We start from the raw sequence: 19,725 nt of genomic DNA, 5'->3' as shown, positions 1-19,725 counted from the left end.
CTTGTGGTAGGGTCTCGTGGCCGCAAGCCCCAGAGAGATCTGTCTCTAATAGAGCCAGAAGCTCTCCCACTGACATCACCAGTGATGTCAGTGGGGCCGCCCCCAAACAGCAGGCGCCTCCATTTGGCCAGCCACCCCCCCTGCCCGCCTACCAAATGGAGCGAACTGTCAATCACCATCGACAGCTCGCCCCCTTTGGTGCGAGACCCGGAGCGATGGATCACGCGTCGCTAGCCGGGTCTCGCGCATGCGCACGACAGAGCCGGCTCTGTCATGCGCATCCCCAATGGGCAAACATCGACCCGGTTGCGAGCGCTCAGCGCTTGCGACCGGGTCTGAATCAGGCCCAAGGTTGTTTATTCTTTGAAGTGTCTAAGAAAAGAATATGGCTTTATATTATAAATACTCTTTATGCAATAAAATAAGAGTTATGGTAGACTTCCCATTGATAACTCTTTTTCTTCGAGGTCCATAGGGTCCACAGGGATACCATGGGGATAATGTGGTTGGAGTGATCCAGGCACCAAACAGTTAAAGCTTTCAGCTCCCAGGTTGCCTCTGGTCCTCCTCCACAAATAGCCCGCCCCTGGCCACAGGCATTCAGTTTTGTAATCAAGAAACAGGAGAATATTGTTTTTGGACATTCATTTTACCTATAGGAGCAATGTGACTCCTCTAGACTATATATCAGATTAAATACGAAATTTTATATACAACGTTTCATGTACTTCTGTAATACACCATTTAGATTAAATACATACATAGTCATAAGTTGTGACATGATGCCATGAGGTCTAGGTTGGGTAGGCCCCATTTGTTCACCAGGAGTTGAAAAACCCCTGGGTGGAGAGACCACTCTCCGGCGTGTATGTCCTGATGACTTAGGAAGTCCGCTTCCCAACTGAGAACTCCCGGGATGAATATTGCCGAAATCGCCACAAGATGACGTTCTGCCCAAATCAGAATGTTTGTCACTTCCCTCATGGCTGCATGACTATGCGTGCCTCCCTGATGATTGAGATAGGCTACTGTGGTCGCATTGCCGGACTGGATCTGGACCGGCCTGCCCTGGAGAAGGTCCTCTGCCACGATGAGTGCCTTGTATACTGCTCGAAGCTTTAGAATATTTATGGGCACATGACTCTCCTGATTTGTCCATCTTCCCTGAAAGGTGTGATGACCGGTCACTGTCCCCCATCCACGAAGACTGGCGTCCGTGGTGAGAAGCACCCAATTTGTAATCCAGAGTGGGCTACCTTTGTTCAGATGATCCCTTTGTAGCCACCGAGAGAGAGAGAGAGAGAGAGAGAGAGAGAGAGAGAGAGAGAGAGAGAGAGAGAGAGAGAGAGAGAGACGAACCTCTGGAGTGAGAAGGATCCTCTGGAACCTTATTAGATAATACTGTCCGTTCCACCTGGATAGAATCAATTTTTGCAGAAGCCTGAAATGGAACTGAGCATATCCCACCATGTCGAAGGTGGAAACCATCGACCACAGGACCTGCATCGCTGATAGAATGGATACCCTTCGCTTGCGTATTCACGATGATAGGGCCACAATCTTGTCCTCTGGCAGAAATACCCTTTGTGCCTGAGAATACAGAAGTGCCACCAGATGTTCCCCCAGATGCTGTGTTGGAGAAAGAGGATTTCTTCCAATTGATGATCCAGCCGTGCTTCTGTAGACAGGCAATGGTCAGTTGGAGATGGTGTTGTAAAACAGCTGGAGACTGTGCCAATATCAGAAGGTCATCCAGATATGATAGTATTCTGATTCCCTGAAGCTTGAGGTAGGCCGTCATAACCGTCAATATTTTGGTAAAGACCCGAGGGGCTGTTGATAGACCAAAGGGTAGTGCCTGACTGTAATGTTGTTGCAGGACAGCAAACCATAGAAATTGTTGGTGGGATGGCATAATAGGCAAATGCAGATGTGCATCCTGAATGTCCAGGGAAATCATAAAATTCCCAGGCTTAATTGCCAAAATAATTGACCTAAGAGTTTCCATACGGCACTTGGGTACAAGGATAAACTTGTTGAGGATTTTTAGATTTAGAATAGGGCGATGAGACCAATTCGGTTTCTGAACCAGAAATAGATTGGAATAATAACCCCTTCTGTGTTGAGACACAGGAACTGGTTTAGAAGCTGGACGTCTGGTCGGCCCAGACCTCTTAGTTTGTCGCCTGGTTGTCCTGCCTGAAAGAAGACTGTTCCTTTGCTTGTCCCTGGGGATGAAAGAACCGAAAAGAAAACTGCCTAGACTTTAATGTAGCCGTAGATGGCAGACCTGCAGATTTTGAAGCTGCCAGAGTAGCTATTATTTTATCTAATTTTGCCCCAAAAAGTATATTTCCATAGAAAGGTAAGGATTCCAGAGCCTTCTTTGACCCTGTATCAGCTTTCCTGGACCTTAACCAAAAGGACCCTAAAAGCCACCACTCACTCTGCTGATGCTTTAGAAGCTAAGAGTACCGCATCTATTGCAGCTCCTCCCAAATAGGAGGTAGCATCTGGTAAGGAATCCTCCAATGCCCCCGTCCATTCTTCAACTGCTTTGGCTACCCAAGCCCCAGCCATAGCTGGACGATTAACAGCTCCAGATGATGAAAACATTGCCTTAAGACATGCTTCAATTTTCCTATCTGTAGGATCCTTAAGAGAAGATGCTTACGGAATAGGCAACGTAGCCTTCCTGACTGTGGGCCTGATTCAAACCCACTCGCAAGCGGGTCGTTGTTGCCCAAGTGCGCATGCGCACGACGGAGGCGGCTCAGTCGTGCGCATGCGCGAGACCCGAATAACGACGGCCAAGCCGTCATTATGGGTCTCGCACCAAAGGGGGCGTGCTGTCGATGGTGATTGACAGCACGCCCCCTTTGGTGGGCGTGCCGGGGACGTTGCTGCCCAGACGGAGGCGTTGCCATGGGAACGCCTACCGTCTGGGGCCGGCCCCACTGACATCACTAGTGATGTCAGTGGGAGTGCTTTTGGCTCTGATAGAGCCAAAAGCACTCCAGGGCTTGCGGCAGCGAGACCCTACCGCAGGGTCTTGTCGCAAGCCCGATGGTCTTGACCATCGCGACCATCATTTTAGCCGCTCGCTATAGCTGTGGGTGGTTACCCACAGCTATGCGAGTGGCCAGGAGGCCGCTCCAAAAAGGAGAAGGGACGGCCCTGATTCAAAGCGAACGCTCTGTCAGAGCGTCCGGCTCTGAATCAGGGCCTGTGTGTCACATGAGCATCCACAGTAGAAGAAATTTCGTACATTCAAAAGCTGGGAAAGGATACAACGATGCTAATCTTTTAGTAATATAAAACAGTTTATCCGGGTTACCCCATGCCGCTTACATAAGTTCAGAGAGCAGCTCGGACCCAGGAAACTCAGCTTTTACCACCTTCTGGTGTTTAAACACTGGAACCTTCTTACTAGGACTTGGTTCAACATCCTGTATGTCTAGAATTGACTTGACCGCCCTCATCAAAGAAGGAATCCACCGTAGAAGGATGGTCCTCCTCTGCCGAGCTAGACCCCGAAGAAAAACCCTGCGCATCATCTGATTCCTCAGATGATGCATCTGAATCCATATGCTGAACATACCGATAAAAAGATAACTTCCTATTAGGCGCCTTAGTGACTACCAGTCTGCTCGCAACAGCTGACTGACTTGAGTGGGCATAAGCATCCTTCCAGGAAGGATGTATAGGAGGTGCAAACATAGCATGCTGTGGGTACCCCATACAAGGAGGTAGTGTGAGAGTAGCCATACGATCCACAAACTGCTTCATTACCTGAGACAAGGAGGACACCCAAGATGGCTCCTGTACAGGAACTGGTATACTGGACTTGTGAGGTGGCTCTTTATAACAAACAGCACACAAACCATCTTTTATAAAGTCCTGAGAGGACAAGGCCACCAAACAAGATTTACATGAAACCAGTAAAGGGGCCTTCCCCCTTCTGAATCCCTTTGCTTTTTGACATATCAATTATAAATGTAACAATGCAAAGTAATGTTATTTGTGAAGGCTGTCACATTACAAGTAAATGTGAAGTATAAAAAAAAAAAAAAATCCCATACACCTGCAACTAGCAGTCACATACAATGCATATGCAATTTAGTTGCAACGGGCTGTGAATCAAATACTCAAAACATGATGCTTGGTAGGATATAGAGCACTATATACCTGACCCTAAGGGAGAGGTATACAGGGAGACTGACTTAAAATCTCCTGAGACCAACAGCTACAGCAGCGCACCGATAGTGGACTGTGAGCGTCTCATATACACGAGGCAGGTAGGAGGAGCGACCCAGAAACGCGAAAACCTTTAAAGGAACGGTGTCTGGGTCGGAAGAGGAGCTGCCGGGGAAGAGCCCACCTCCCCTAAGCTGCATCAACCAGCTGGGTACGCTGGCCCCGGTAGTCTAGTGAGGACGCGGACGCTCCGGGCCCTCACTGCAGCGGCGTCCGATGCATCTCCGGCGCCAGAAGCAAGGATTACCGCGCGCGATTCCCTGTAAGCGAGGAATCGCCTTACCTGACATCTCAGTGTGTGAGGTTGCAGTCCGGGCCCCAGCATCGCTGCTAGCAAGCTCTGCCCTGACCTGCCGAAATCACCAGAGATGTTACTGGTGTTGTGGCCCGGCGGAGGTAGTCAGAGTCGCAGTGCATGAGTCTTATTTCAGATGCTCAGCATTGCGAACTCAAAACATAGAAAATGAAACATAAAATAAAAACATAGGATTGCCTGAGCAGTCCCCCGTTACAACAGTACATCTGAATCCTGCCGCACCAAACTAACAACTGAATGCCTGTGGCCGGGGTATATGTGGAGAAGGATCAGAGGCATCCTGAGAGCTGAAACTGTTTGGTGCCTGGATCACTCCAACCACATTAGCCCCATGGTATCCCTGTGGATCCCTATGGAACCTGAAGAAGAAAATAAGTTATATGTTAAAGAAAATACAAGTCTCATGTCATTTGAAATTCCTAGAAAAATCCTCACTCATCAAGAGTGTTTAGAACAGGAATGGGTTTCCTCATAGCTTATCACGTAACCTTAAGAAAGGTCAGAATGGGTTATGTTCTATAGGAACCACAAAGGAAAAATTCAAATGACAGTAACAGTTTTCAACTGCATAAGTACAAATAAAGTCACACACACACAAAAAAAAAAAAAAAGTTTCAATTTCATGAAGTAGCATATTAAAAATTGTACCTTCATTGAGGAAGTTGAAAACTGAACAGTCATGGTAGCCAGGGTCTTCTTACAAGAAGTGAATCCTTTAATGAGTTTTGCATCAGAATGAGAGATCTGAAAAACAGGTTGTTAGTGCGATAAGATGCCAATACTCAGCTTACCGAGAACAATAGCTGGGTCAGGCGTTTCCTGAAGGTTTTCATTAATTATCTATGCTGACTACATCAAAATAAATGCAGCTTAAGGGAATTCTGGTGACAGAGTCAGTTGCTTCATGTGATAAATGTACGTTTTGCTGGGAGGACTTCAACATTCACAGACCTGACAGCAATTATTTGGAAAGTTCTCCAAAATAAAAACAAGCTGTCAAATTCCAGTCAAATAAAATTATTCCAGAAAGGTTATGGAAAGTTTATCCATGTATTTGGCTCCTCTTACAAGAGATAGGTAAGCATCCCCCCACCCCTAATGCCCTCCTCTTGTAACATGGTAGATGAGAGAGCATCCTGCACACATATCCATTCTTCTTGTATCTGTGGGGAGAAGAATGGGCATCACTCACACCCATAATGTTCTATATATTGGGCAAAAGAGTTGGCATCACCTACAACCATGATGTTATGCATGTTGGGGAAAAGAGTGGGCAATGCCCAAACCCAACAGGCCCTATATCTTTAGGAGGAGAGAGAGCAACCCACACACCCATCCCCTGCTCCTGTATCTTATGTAATAGAGTTGGTATCACCCAAACCCAACATTGTATGTGTCTTGAGAAGAGAAAGCCCCCCACACCCATTCCCTCCTGTGTCTAAGTGTGGGTACACACCTGAACAACTTGTAATTGGACCGATTTTACATCCAATTTCCTTTGAGGCCAGTACAAACGATATTGAGCGTACACACTGTCCAATATCGCATACGACAGAACGATATATTGCTCACGTACACACTACAACGATCACCGGCAAAATAGGACGTCAAAATTGGCCAAATCGGACCGACATATCGTTTGGTTCGCCGTACACACTACACGATTGGCACCTAAATCGCATGTGATATCTTCATGTTGGCCGCACAGCACGGCCGTCAGGAAGATGTCGCATATGACCCACGGGAGCACGCAATAGTGTGTACACACTAGTTGATATGCAATATTTGTCGTGTCCATACGGCAAATCGTGCCGATAACGGACAAGTGTGTAGCCGGCCTTATAGAGGGCATTTCTCATAGCCATCACTTCATATGTACCCCCCCATACACCACCTCTTTATACTTCATGGAAAAGGGGGATTTCCTCACACCCACCACTTCCTATAAGACGGGACTGCCCATACACCCACCACCTAACGTTTCTGGAGTAGAAGGGGCAGCTATTTATTTTTTATTTTGTTATATATTTCCTGTATATCCTGTAAAAAGAGGAGGGATTCTCCTTTATCCAGCAGAACCTAAATATTGGGGGAACTACAGCATTTTCGATGTGCATTATATGTGGGGCAGAACTCCTGTAAATGGGAAAGAAATGATGGCATTCTCCTACACCCCTGGACACGAGTGCCACCAGTGATGTCATCTTTATAAATTAATTCAGTAGTCAAATTAGATGGTGAAATAATAGCGTGTCCTATCACACTATATGCTGAGTGAAAGCACACAAATAACACAGAGCAGGGATTACTCAACAAGTGGGCCGTGCACAGAGACAGTAGTATAAGGTTAGCAACAAAACAAGAACATTAATTGGAGAGTAATAATCACTATACAAATACCAGTTATTGTTATTACATTATTAAATTAAAAGTACTCCATAAATATGCAGTATATACAGTTAAACTTTCATTTACCAACATTGCAAGTAGGAGCAACATTTTCACAGATGCCCAACAACCAATCAGCAATTGGCTTGTATCTGCCTGGAGCAAGTTAATCATAAAAGCAATTGTTTGATTTGTTGATATGGTTTACTGCAAACTCATTTGTTAGTAAATGAAGAGAACAAACAATTGGGCAATATACATGGGGGTCAATTCAATTACGACCGATGCAAAATCGCTCCCAAATGAGTCAATTTGTAAAGAAATCAAAAGTGGACCTTTAACAGTAATGAATAAACAGTGATTACAATAGAAGCATAACTAGCTAATGTAGGAATGGCTCAATAAATGCAGCTATTTCATAAACTACAAACCTCTACTTGACAAAGTGATTTAAACACAGACAGGTCGTATGGCAGCAAATGCTCTTCTATATTGCTGGTTCCTACAGGACCTCTTGTACCGCTGATCTAAGAAGGACATGAGAAAACAACTCTGTAATAACAAATTAGCTATCAAAAATCTGTGTTGCAAATGAATTGTGAAATTGATGTTGATTATTCACTGAACTAGGCACATGATGGTAGCAATGATATTGAAAGCAGAATAACCTAAGTAAAAGCATTACATAGATAAAAATTCACACATTACAAATATTTACACAAATAAAAACCTGCGATATCTCTTACCTTTAAATATTTGAGTCTACATGTAAAGTCGAGAATATGTCCCAGGTCGGTTTTGGCATCTCCGTTGATGCATGTTGGTTTGGTGTGTCGCAGTAACTGAGTGATAGCGTACAGCTGCAGAGGCCTCATATGGAACACTTCTCCTGCCACCAGTAACTGCTCACCTTGACAGAAAAAAAACAAAACAAAGTTTTTTCTTTTGCTCTAGTTTGAATTAATTTTTTTTTTTCTTTTAAACAAAATATTCCCTTGAGTTTTATAGCACCATGGGTGTAATAGAGAAATACTATTGTGCCACATCAGTGATTCACACCCAGTATTCCAGGACACACTTCTTATGTCATGATTCTAGCCTAGATGTGCCACGGGAAATCATGGCTAGCTTAAAATAAGTTAAATATATGCAACGGAGTTCATATTAAATATATTTTAAATTATATTTCTACCAGAAATGACAAATACAAATATCTATTCAGCATTCTGGATTTGTATAATATAACATTTTAACATTGGGATATCATGAAAAAGCGAATCATGTAGCATGTTTTTCGGCAGTTATGTCCCAACACCACAAAGGTTGGGAGCCGCTGAGCTACATAAGGATATCATGAGTTTCTCCTCGATACAATCCTGGTACTTCCACATGAGACTCTCTAATGGTCTTCTGCCATTGGAGCACCCGTACAACTTATAGAAGGTGAAGATTTAAACATACCGTACCATATCCAACAATGAAAATGTCAGATGCTTCACAGGTTACGTAAATAAACAATCATCATTACACATGTGGTGGACATGTCCTGCTATAATTTTTGATAAAGATCTTACAATTTATCTTTTGACTTCTATTCAATTTGTCCCCTACAGCAGAAGCTTTATTTTCCTCTCCTCTCTCTCCTGATCCATAGCTATGGCTGGGAGTAATTAGGACACCCATTAGCTATCAGCAGCTCCCCAAACCCATGTTTTGATGTCCATATGAATAAATAATATTGACCCACACCAGTGATTCACACCAAGAATGTCAGGTCACATATTATTTCATGATACCAGGCTAGACCTGTCACAAGAAATTAGCAAGTTAAATTTATACAATGTAATTTGTATAAACCATATCTATCTATAGATGTAACCACGCTCATCTATGCCAAGATGCGAGCATGACTGGCGCGACTAGTGTGCCTGCCCCCATGCACCGATTGGGATGAAACCAACGCGAAGTTGTCCAGTTGGATCCTGGCCAGATTTTCAGGGGGGTTAAGGTCCCGGTCGGACCTCCCGTTGGTGTACGTTGGGCAGAACTTTGCCCCAGGGAGCCTGTTCTGAGCCTTCCACTGGGTGTACTTGGACGAAAACTTCACAGAGTGGTAACATTGGATCCCAGAAGACCTACTAGGAGATTGAGGTCCTGGTCGGACCTCCTGTTGGTGTACGCTGGGTAGAACATTGACCCAGGGACGCTGAGCAGAACTTCGAACCGGGGAGTCCGTTCTGGGCCTTCCACTGGATGGGTTTGGATAAAAACTTCACAGAGGCGTGGCAATTAGTCTGGGATGCCTAATGAAGTGGTTGTGGTCCCGGTGGAACCTCATGGCTCCGGTGCTCTGTGCCGGGGAAGCAGAGAAGGGACCACCTCAGCGCTGCTATTGTGTATATTGTGCCTGTTTGTTGCCTGGTGCCAGCCACGCAGGAATTGGGGCCGCCGCCGCTGGTTGGGGGGTGAGCTGCACTGAGCACCGGGCACACCATCACCTCTGGGATCTACCCGTCTAGCATTTCCATGACGACTTCTGTATCCCAAAACATAGCCGGGAAACTTTGCTAGGAACATCAGACTGTGCAGGAGCGGACACCCAGGGAGCGCTCGGGGTGCTAAAATTAATAATCACTCGCCAACGACAAGTAGGCACTGCTAGTTTTAAACTATATTTAAACTGTAAATTCCAGCCAAACAAACATCTATAAAGGATACTGGCATTCTTGGTCACAAGATGTGGCACCCATTCAGGCATTTAAAGGAGATAATGGAATAATGCCAGATAGAGTTCTTTTTATATCACATTATAATTACTATACAATTGAAACCATTTGAAATATTATTAATACTCTCATCACAATCTTTATTTTTTGCAATGTAAAGGACCAGCAAACTCAAACTGATATCCCCACCTAACATAACCTGTAAAGCAATAAGTATGATGGACATATCTACGTATAAACATTCCAGTTATCTTCTGTATATTATTTAGCTTAATAATACTGAAAAGGAGGGGGTCTGGTTACAATTATTCCTCCCGCTCACTGTCTGCCACCATGTAAAGATGGGGAGCTTTAATCATTTGTTGGTTCTGCACGTAGGACTCTGGAATCTGCCGTGGGCTGATATGCATATTTCACTTTCTGATATGTAAATACTTTTTCAATATAATACAGAGCATCACTGAAAATAAACACATGTAATTTTACCATTGTGATAAAGCTCCTCGGCCAGAACAGCTGCAATTCCATGGATTTCCTGAAAGTACAAATGATCCTTTATTGACCTCAGGGAAAGCATATGACAGTCACAGGTCTATGAACCTGCGGCCAATCAGCCATTCAGTGATCCAAACTACACACATGACAGGAAATATCTCAGCGTGCAATAACAATGAAAGTAATATTAGCAGCCTGAGAACATACAGGAATAGATGAAAAATGTGGATACCCATCACATTTATGGCTATTTGAGTACATTATAAAGGTTATGATTAAAAACAAAATGATAGGTAATCATTCATTATGAAATTAAGTTTGGATTTTTCAACACATATAGAGACAATCTGTTAGATGCGTGTTAATCACCAGAAGTAAATACAGCTAGAATGCGCAATTTTTAACTTTGACAAAACAATATTGTGATGCAGGGTGGAAAGTTTATAATGTGCAGCGAGATTTCAAATCTTGTCTGGATGGGACGGGGGAATTCCTAGCTCAACTCTTAATCACAGTGTAAAAAGAAAAGATGTCCAGTATATTAATTTTACCATGCATAAATAATGAGTATAATAACAACAACATTTGTAAAGAAGTATTTTTATTACTATTGTTTATTTACATGTGGCAGAAGGGGGTATGTAGTTATGTGACACAACGATCACAATCCGACGGCAGAATGGCGGCTAGGGATTAATGATATCATAATCCCGACGCCAGAATCCAGGCCTGGAGGAGGTAAGTCCTCGTAGCTGCGGGGAGAGGGGGGGGGGGGGGGTTAGGTTTAGGCACCCCTGGGGGGAGGCTAGAGTTAGGCAGTATGGGGGGAGGGGGGAGGTTAGGGTTACACACCCCTAAGGGAGGGTTAGGTTACTTACCTGCCGCTGTTGGGATTTAAATCCTGTTCCGCATAAGGGTTCTGCAGTGACGTACATAGGTGTAACACTTAATAGCTACTGCTTACAATCATATACTTGCTATATAAAATCCTGTGTTTAGCAATATCAGAATAATCTTCTGAACTAGCGATAGTGTGATATCATACATACGTGTAATGAAAGGAGTGCAGGCGGAATTAAGCTGCCCACACACAGCAATATTTTACCCGATTTGAACGAATCGTGGCGACAAATCGTGTAAAATATGCCCGATCACGATGAAAATGCACGTCCCCGCTCGTCGTACATCGCATCTTCAGATCTGCCAATCTGGGACACGATGCACTGGATGCATGATAGATCTTAAGTCAGATTGGACATTTTTTACTCCAAATCGTGTGTAGGACTGCCGGGGAGCGTTCAGGGGAAATCGCACACATTGTGGGATCGTGTTCAGATCGCTATGTGTGTGGGCACCTTAAGGTTAGGTTTATATACATGCAATTAGTGCATGCCAGTACGCTTCAGCAGGGAAGCATATTTGTAGGTTTACTTCAACCAATGCAGCAAACTCACATAAGTAACAAATGTAATAAAGACACTTCTAGGATTCCCTCCCTCTAATGATTAAAGAAAGATGAGTGATGATAAACCAAGAAGAATTTAAATGTTCAAAGTAATTTAGGAACTGGTCCTAAAGCGGTATCAGTTTTTACTGTTTTCTGGACCATAGAAGACAGTATGAGTGGCCAGCTTATGCTCAGTACAGATAACTGCCAGTCTATTAGCCCTTGTAACTGCAGAATCGGCTAAATGAGAGTGCAAAGCTGGCCACACACTAGACCAACTTTCATCCAACTAGGTGGCTGGTTGGAATAAAATCTGCTAATGTATGGGAGTCAGCAATTTGCTCCTAAATGCCAGAAAACAGATAAAAATGGTCGTCAGACAAGTTTGTTAAATGTTTGATCTAAACAATTTGTACAAATAACAGTTTTTGTCCATTTTCCGGCGTATGGGAGCAAATTGCTGATTGTCATTTGCTTTCATACCTTACCAGATTTTCATTCCAGCCAATCAACTAGTTGGATGGTTGGCTGTAAATTGGTCTAGTGTGTGGCCAGCTTAACCAAGAAGTACCAATCTGCCATCAAAGCACCAGAAAAATAATCTGGTAGTTACCAACATGTAACTATATCATGAAGCATGATCCTCTATAATGTAAGTTCTGGCGAGCAGGGCCATCTCTCCCTCGGTGTCATTATGTAATTACGTAATCTATTGATTTTATGTAGATCTGTAAAGTTTTGCTCATGTATGTAACCACTTTATCTGAAGACCCTTGAACTTTGTAATGCTTCACTGTGTACAGCACTGCAAAATCCTTGCGGCAGTTTATAAATAAAAGATTATAATCTGTAAACTACCAGCCTGTTGGTAAAACACCAGGAGAAATACCTAGTAACTACAAGTTAGTACATCTAGCACCAGCATTAATATTTGGTAAGTAGCACCCTGTAAATAGAAGCCATATTATTCCTACACATTCCCTGTTTCGAAACAAATAAAAATATGCATCTTCACTTTCAAGTACAGATGTTATCATGAAAACAAAATGTGTGGAATCCTGCTTTTTGCTGTTTAGAAAAGGTGGGTTAATACCGAAGCAATAACCACAAAGTATTTATTGGTGGTTAGAAATAAACAAAAAACACACACACACACACTTGCTATATCAATAATAAAAGCACTTTTCGGTCCATTTTGGGTAGATTTTCTTTGTTGTATGAGGAGAAATAAGCAAACTAATGCTACTTTGTCATGCTACTGTATTCGGAAAAACAGCAAGATTGAGGGGGTATCCAATTAGCCATGATAACCCGTTGTTCTCTAAAAAGTTTTCACCGGTCAAAACGTTTCTCCAAAAATGGTTATCGGGCTATCCTGTTAGCCGCGGTTTTCGCATATGTGAAAAGTGGTATAGGAATTATCGCAAATTTATTTTCACCACCTCTGAGCAGGTGATAAATTGTGTTAAACCCCTATTTTTGGCTAAAAATGTCAAGACTTGGTACAGAACCACTGGGACACCCTCCTTAATGACTAATTAGGCAAAAACAAAAAATTAATTATGTCATTTTTGGGGTGAAAATTAAAAAAAGTGCTGGAAAATGGGTTTAAAGCAGTGAAACAGGTATATGAGGGTGCTGTATGGATGGGACAGGTGTTTTAAGCATTGCAGGTGCAAGTGACAGGTGTATTTTTAAAAATTGCCCTATAATGACACAAAAATATACTTAAACCCATTTTAATGTACCACTAATTACAGCATTTATTTTGCTTTCTATAATTTTTTCATTGTTATTAAAAAAATTCACATAACAGCCATTTGACACAATTTAATAACCCCAAACCCCTGGATTTTGGCCACTAACACACTTCTATATCATTACCCTACCTTAGTTTACCTTTTTTGGGGGTACAAGCTGATTCCTCATTTCATCTGTATTTTTTGCGTGTCATCCATGCAAGAATTATCGTGCGAATTGGTCATCACAAGTTTTGCAATAGGATAGCACAATGAAGAAGACTTAACGTTATCGCGCCTAATTGGATACCCTCCATAATCTGCGTGGGAACGCCATAAAAATAGATGTTACCATTAAACAGATAAGATAAACTTACATATAAATGAAAGTGCAAGAAATGTGACAAAGCTCTTGGTACAGTGACAGGAAACTTTGCAAGCAGGGCTTGTAGGTAGACCTCCAGATCCTTCTGTCTTCGTTCCACCAAGCTTTTGGAATTCTTTCCGATAATCTTTTTAGGAGGCAGCAAGTTCCACTCTATTTTGTTCTCTGCCGTAAGCTAAAACACAGTGACATGGGTATTAGTGTGAAAAACACTTGCAAAATAACAGCTCATTAAGAATTTGGGGTTCTTTAAAATATATTTAGATTCAAAAATTATATATCTTACACACATAAAGTGGTCGAAGGGGAATTTTGAAGTGCTGGTATGGAAATTTTAATTTCCTGAAACTTTAGGGATTTTGATAGTGTGAAATTTATTAGGGATTTTTTTGCCACAGTTTTAGTGTGGCCTGACAGCAAAACTGTGGTAAGGCATGCTGGGATGTGTCATTCTATACAGGGCCGCAACTAGGGGGGCTAAGGGGGCACGTGACCTGGGTGCCGGACTTGAGGGGGTGCCAGGAAGAAACTACCGGTTGGCTAGGTTGCTGCTCTTGTGGATTTGGAGCCGCATACCGGCCTTAAGAGGCACAGAGACACCGTCAGTCTAATATGGTGCCAGTCACAAGCAAATCAGTGCTCGCGGAACGAAAGCCAATCAGCAGAGGCTGCCGGTCCGTGAGCTCCAATTGGTTCGCTAGCGGCGCCACATTACAATGACAGCAGTACCGACAGGTGGCAGCTCCGTCCCGCGTCACCCTGAGCTCACCCTCCGCATGACAGGTAAGAGAAGGGAGATGGGGCCTTACTGTGGCATAGTGTAAAAGAGGCCTTACTGTAACATAATGTGTAAGAAGCCTTACTGTGATAGAAAAAAAATATTCCACATAATAACATGCGCTCTGTGATTAACACATTTCCTTAATAAACCACCATAGTGAAGATAATTAAAAGATATATTCACCCTAATTATCTACCTGGCAGTAAAGGTCAAACATTGACCATACAAGCACAGAATAGTTTCCACTTGTTTGAAGGTCTGTGGGGATAAACACAAATGTCTCCCTTTCCCTTGCATATAGGTTAGGGGAGACACAAGAAGCAAAATATAGTGCAATTATGCTTTTAAAAGGGGATATTTTAATACAAATTTGCACTCACAATATACAAAGACAAACAAGCATGGTAAAATACTTCAAACAGGCACAACAGCTTCACAGGATATAGTCACCGCAGTCCCAGATTGGAATTAAAGGCAGGATGAATCAAGCTGCCGTATACAGGATCCACCATGCGGGTATTTCTGCAGAAGCAAGCGTAGCTCACGTTCTATGTTCAAGGCTCCAAGGACTTTTGCTTCTACAGAAATTACACTATATTTCGCTTCTTGTGTCTCCCCTAACCTATATGCAAGGGAAAGGGAGACATTTGTGTTTATCCCCACAAACCTTCAAACAAGCGGAAACCTAAAGAGTGGAAACTATTCTGTGCTTGTATGGTCAATGTTTGACCTTTACTACCTGGTAGATAATTAGGGTGAATATATTTTTTAATTATCTTCACTATTGTGGTTTATTAAGGAAAATGTGTTAATCACAGAGCGCATGTTATTATGTGGAATATTTTTACTATCACTGTTCAATTTTAAAATGTACATGTGGATACACATTTGTTCACATTATTTATGCTGCACTGTCATTTTAATTGCGCACTATTTCATAGTATTTTTTCACAGGGGCCTGTGGCATAATGTAAAAAGGGCCCTTGCTGTGGCATAATGTAAAAAGGGCGCTTACTGTGGCATAATGTAAATGGGGCCCTTACTGTGGCATAATGTAAATAGGGCCCTTACTGTGGCATAATGTGAATAGGGCCCTTACTGTGGCATAATGTGTAAAGGCCCTTACTGTGGCATAATGTATAAGGGGCATTACTGTGGCATAAATGTATAAGGGGCATTACTGTGGCATAAATGTATAAGGGGCATTACTGTGTTGCAGAATGTATAAGGGGCATTACTGTGTTGCAGAATGTATAAGGGGCATTACTGTGTTGCAGAATGTATAAGGGGCATTACTGTTTTGCATAATATGTTCTAAGGGACATTACTGTAGCATAATGTGTTATAAGGGTCATTAATGTGTGGCATAATGTGTTAAAAGGAGCATTACTGTGTTACGAAACCACACACCCTTTTCATTCTCTATGTTGTATTTTTTTTTTGTTTTGGGGTATGGGGGGGCAAATTATGGCCTTGCTCCAGGTGGCAAAAATCCTAGTTTCAGCCCTGTTCTATATCTTATAGAGTGCCACATGTTTGTTACCCCTGCTACAGTATATAGAATATAGTACCATGCATTACTTCCCCATTCCTGAATGTCTCATTACATCTCTCATACCACAGGCGTACTTGCAATTTTCCTCATAATCCATGTGACACGCTCTTGCCTAATCCCTTGCTACTATCTATCTACCGCTGTCATTCCTCCTATTTAACCCTTTGAGGAAATGTCTGTATAGGTATGACCCAAAATTGACAGCAATATCCTATGTATATTTTAGGCAAGCTCTCAAAGGAGCTTGGGGAGAAACCTTAGTAGAGGTTATTTCAAAATAGTACATTTTACAGTGCAGAGGTGATCTAGGGTGGCTTTCAAAGAAATAGGACAGCTTTCACTTAGTAAACAAAGCTGTTCTGACAGATAATATTTTATGAATGGGGGTTTGGTTCAACATTTTGCACCATGATTCCATTATTATAAAGTCTCACCTTTTCATGAAGATCATAGAAGTCACTGTAACGATGCTTTACTTTCCAGTTATAAATACCACTGTAAACCTCAATGACATATACCTAGAAATGAATTAAATATATCAAGTTAAAAGAATGCAGGTTACAATAAAAAGCTGTTACTTCTGTAGTATTGCAGTGAAATATCTTGAATTTCTGGATGATTTTGTTGTTGTGCTCTAATACACAATGCGCTGTTCAGTTTATGCAGTTGGTGACAATTAAGCTGTCATCTTTATGACTTTAAAAGGAATGATCTAATTCATTAACACCTGAAAAATTGTACACATTATTAAGCTTTAATTTAAAATGTGCCAATATATTATACCACACTTTAATCCTGCTCTTCTGGAGCATACAATTGATTTCTGTACCACACAAATATTAACCTGCTAGTATGAATTTGGACTGTGTGAGGAAACTGAAGAACCCTGGTCGAAATAATACCCATGTATTTGGTGCTGTAAGGTAACAATGCTAACCACTGTGCACACCAATAAACTGTAAATGTCAGATTTTGAGCAAAAGGAGAAAATAAATTGCCATAATGGAGCTGCAAACTTTTTGCACTAAAGCTCTGAAACCTCCACTGTTACAAGACTGTGCACCTACATAGCAGCTCTGACAGCTGGGAGATGAGAGAGATGTCAGTGAAAATTGGCTGGGAGATTCAAACTTCCACCCAGTATGCATATAGATAATTTGGCTCATGTCTGAAATTAAGCTTCCTTGGATCAAATCAAATTGGTGATCTCAATGAACATCAACAAATTGCAAGTAAACATCATTGCAGTGTGTGGACAGTAGATTGTAAGCCCGATTCAGATGCTGAAGCAAATGCAATTGCAGCTGCAATCTCTCACGGATCGCAATTGCTAAAATCTGCTAATGACACTCGCTGTCCAGAGCTTAGACACACCCACTGAAAGCATCTCACGTCTACCGCTCATGCACAAAACCGGAAACATCAAACACAGATCAGGCGGCCATCAGCCTTCTGAGTAAGTCTAAGCTGGCGCAGACATAGCGGGTCTCCAGACACTCAGATGGCTTTTCTGCTGTGAGCAAGGACGCAGTGGCTAATTTATGCGTTTCTCTAACCACTGTTACCTCCACCAAATGCTGACTACCTGCCACTTACTTTGCGAGTGAATCCTCTGCGGGAGCATAATCGCAATTCAATTGGTGAGCATGCGCAATGGCTAACAATCACTTAAACTGTGAAAACGGCATGTGTGCGGATCCGAAACAGGCCCAGTGTCCTTCCATTACATCAAGAACACAATATAGTATAAGAATGAGGGGAAGCAGCTCATTATATATATATATATATATATATATATATATATACACATACACACACACATACAATTTTCAATACTAGCAAAATACTAATATCATTTGTTACCAGAGCTGTATGACACGTGTTTTGGTAATGGGAAGATAAGGTGTTTACGAGTTTGTAAATCAGTATGATGTGTTATCATGCTAGTATCGTAAAGGTCCAACACAAGTCCCTGCCCATCTAGGATCTCGACCAGTAAAGTCAGGAACCGCGGTGGTCTAGGTGGAGGGTTCTATGGGTGGGAACACCTCTTCCTTACAGCTACATGGAAGGAGGAGAATAATATGGGAAAATGCTCGGATCTCCCCTTGTAAAATGAGCAAGAGATATCTGTAGGGGAATGTTGTAGCTCTAATAATTATAGACAATGTATTCAGATATAGAAGATGCTATGGGGATAAAAGATCTGGAGGCAGATACTGTATATGGTGTATCCATTGCTTTATGTAAACACTAGGGTGATGCAACTTTAATAAATGATATATTATATGCACAGCTACACACACATACTGATAAGGCACCGGTGGGTACTATAATAAAACTGGTGATGTATACCTTTTACTGGTCTGGGCAAAGAGGTAGGACATGTTTGGGGGCAATACATATAGCTTTGTAGGATTAACACTGTATGAGACCTTTGTTAATATAACAGAGGGTATACTGATGAGTTACTTATTGAACACTATAAAATATCTGGTTTATACCGGCTGGGGTCTGCCCACCTACCGTGTAATTATCCACTAACTCCGAGCCGACGATCCTCACTCCCCGGTACTCATCACTGTCTTCCATAAACCCGGCCATCCCTTCCATTGCATCCGGTACATAGACAAGATCCCGGATACACAGGATCCCCGGTTATACGTTTTCTCTCTCTCCGGGAGTCGCCATGTTTGTTTACTGGCAGATGTCTTTTCAACCAACTTTATTGACGCGTTCAAAAGCGGACACAGGACAGGAAGCGTGTGTTACATCTGTATGTAGTGTGTACAGAAGAAAGGAAGCAGTAGTGGGTGGGTTACATCATGTCAGTGTTTGGGAGTGGGAGTGGGAGTATACAGAGGTATATTGATAGGGTGATATAGACAGTCAGTGCTTGGGAAATACAAATCACAGAGGTCTCGGGAAATACAAGCTGTGATGAATGGTATTGGGGCAATGTTGCCTCCTTTGATCAGATCATTCAACCTTTTTGAAATCATGTATGTATATTGTACACCAGATGTGCTACAGCCATTTATTTTATATTTACTTTCTGTGCAACCCTAAACCAATGGTTGCAGTTTACGGTATTAGATTTATAGGCTTTGCATGTGCTCTTCACTATCTCCAAAGGAGACATTTTGATCAAAATAAATAGCCAGCAATTCATTTAGGATCTACACTGCTGTGCACTATGACTAAATTGCTCTTACGGTGAGTCACAATTAAGGAAGGTTTTTAATAGGCCGCCTGTCATAGACAAGCAAAGAACATTTACCAGGGGTGTGCCCCCATGGAACTCTGGGCCTGATTCAGAGTTGGGAATAGAGAGAGAGATAGCACTTAACTGTGTACCTGGACAAATCATGTTGCAATGCAAGTGGTGTAAATACATAATTTTTTTTGCATGTAGGGTAAATACTGGCTGCTTTTACATGTAACCCTACATGTAGCCCACAAATACTGCACAGCTTTATTATTACTCTACAATTTAGATGTCAGTTTGGACACCTCCCTCCTAAATCTAAATCTCTCTGCACATTTTAAATCCGCCGCACCTGCAGTGCAGCATGGTTTCACCAAGATGATCAGTTGAGAGAGATATCTCTCTATTCCCAACTCTGAATCGGGTCC

At 42.3% G+C, this 19,725-nt stretch overlaps 1 protein-coding gene across 1 annotated transcript in view; it reads right to left on the bottom strand.

Annotated features, from left to right (window-relative positions):
• NISCH (nischarin) overlaps positions 1-18,792 on the bottom strand; it is a 68,339-nt gene extending 49,547 nt beyond the window's left edge. Inside the window, exons 1-7 of the mRNA XM_088482457.1 lie at positions 18,616-18,792; positions 16,524-16,607; positions 13,746-13,928; positions 10,174-10,222; positions 7,708-7,871; positions 7,393-7,488; positions 5,222-5,317 (exon numbers count right to left, since the gene is read on the bottom strand). Of these exons, the coding sequence (XP_088338583.1) occupies positions 5,222-5,317; positions 7,393-7,488; positions 7,708-7,871; positions 10,174-10,222; positions 13,746-13,928; positions 16,524-16,607; positions 18,616-18,702 (759 nt within the window). The 5' untranslated portion in view covers positions 18,703-18,792. The remainder of the gene's footprint in view (positions 1-5,221; positions 5,318-7,392; positions 7,489-7,707; positions 7,872-10,173; positions 10,223-13,745; positions 13,929-16,523; positions 16,608-18,615) is intronic.
• Positions 18,793-19,725: the final 933 nt, after the last annotated feature.

Source organism: Taudactylus pleione, unplaced genomic scaffold (assembly GCF_031769625.1).
Source record: "Taudactylus pleione unplaced genomic scaffold, aTauple2 ptg000289l, whole genome shotgun sequence".
Taxonomy (NCBI): Eukaryota; Metazoa; Chordata; class Amphibia; order Anura; family Myobatrachidae; genus Taudactylus; species Taudactylus pleione.
Note: the sequence above shows the minus strand (reverse complement) of the source record. Positions and strands in the feature narration are given on the sequence as shown.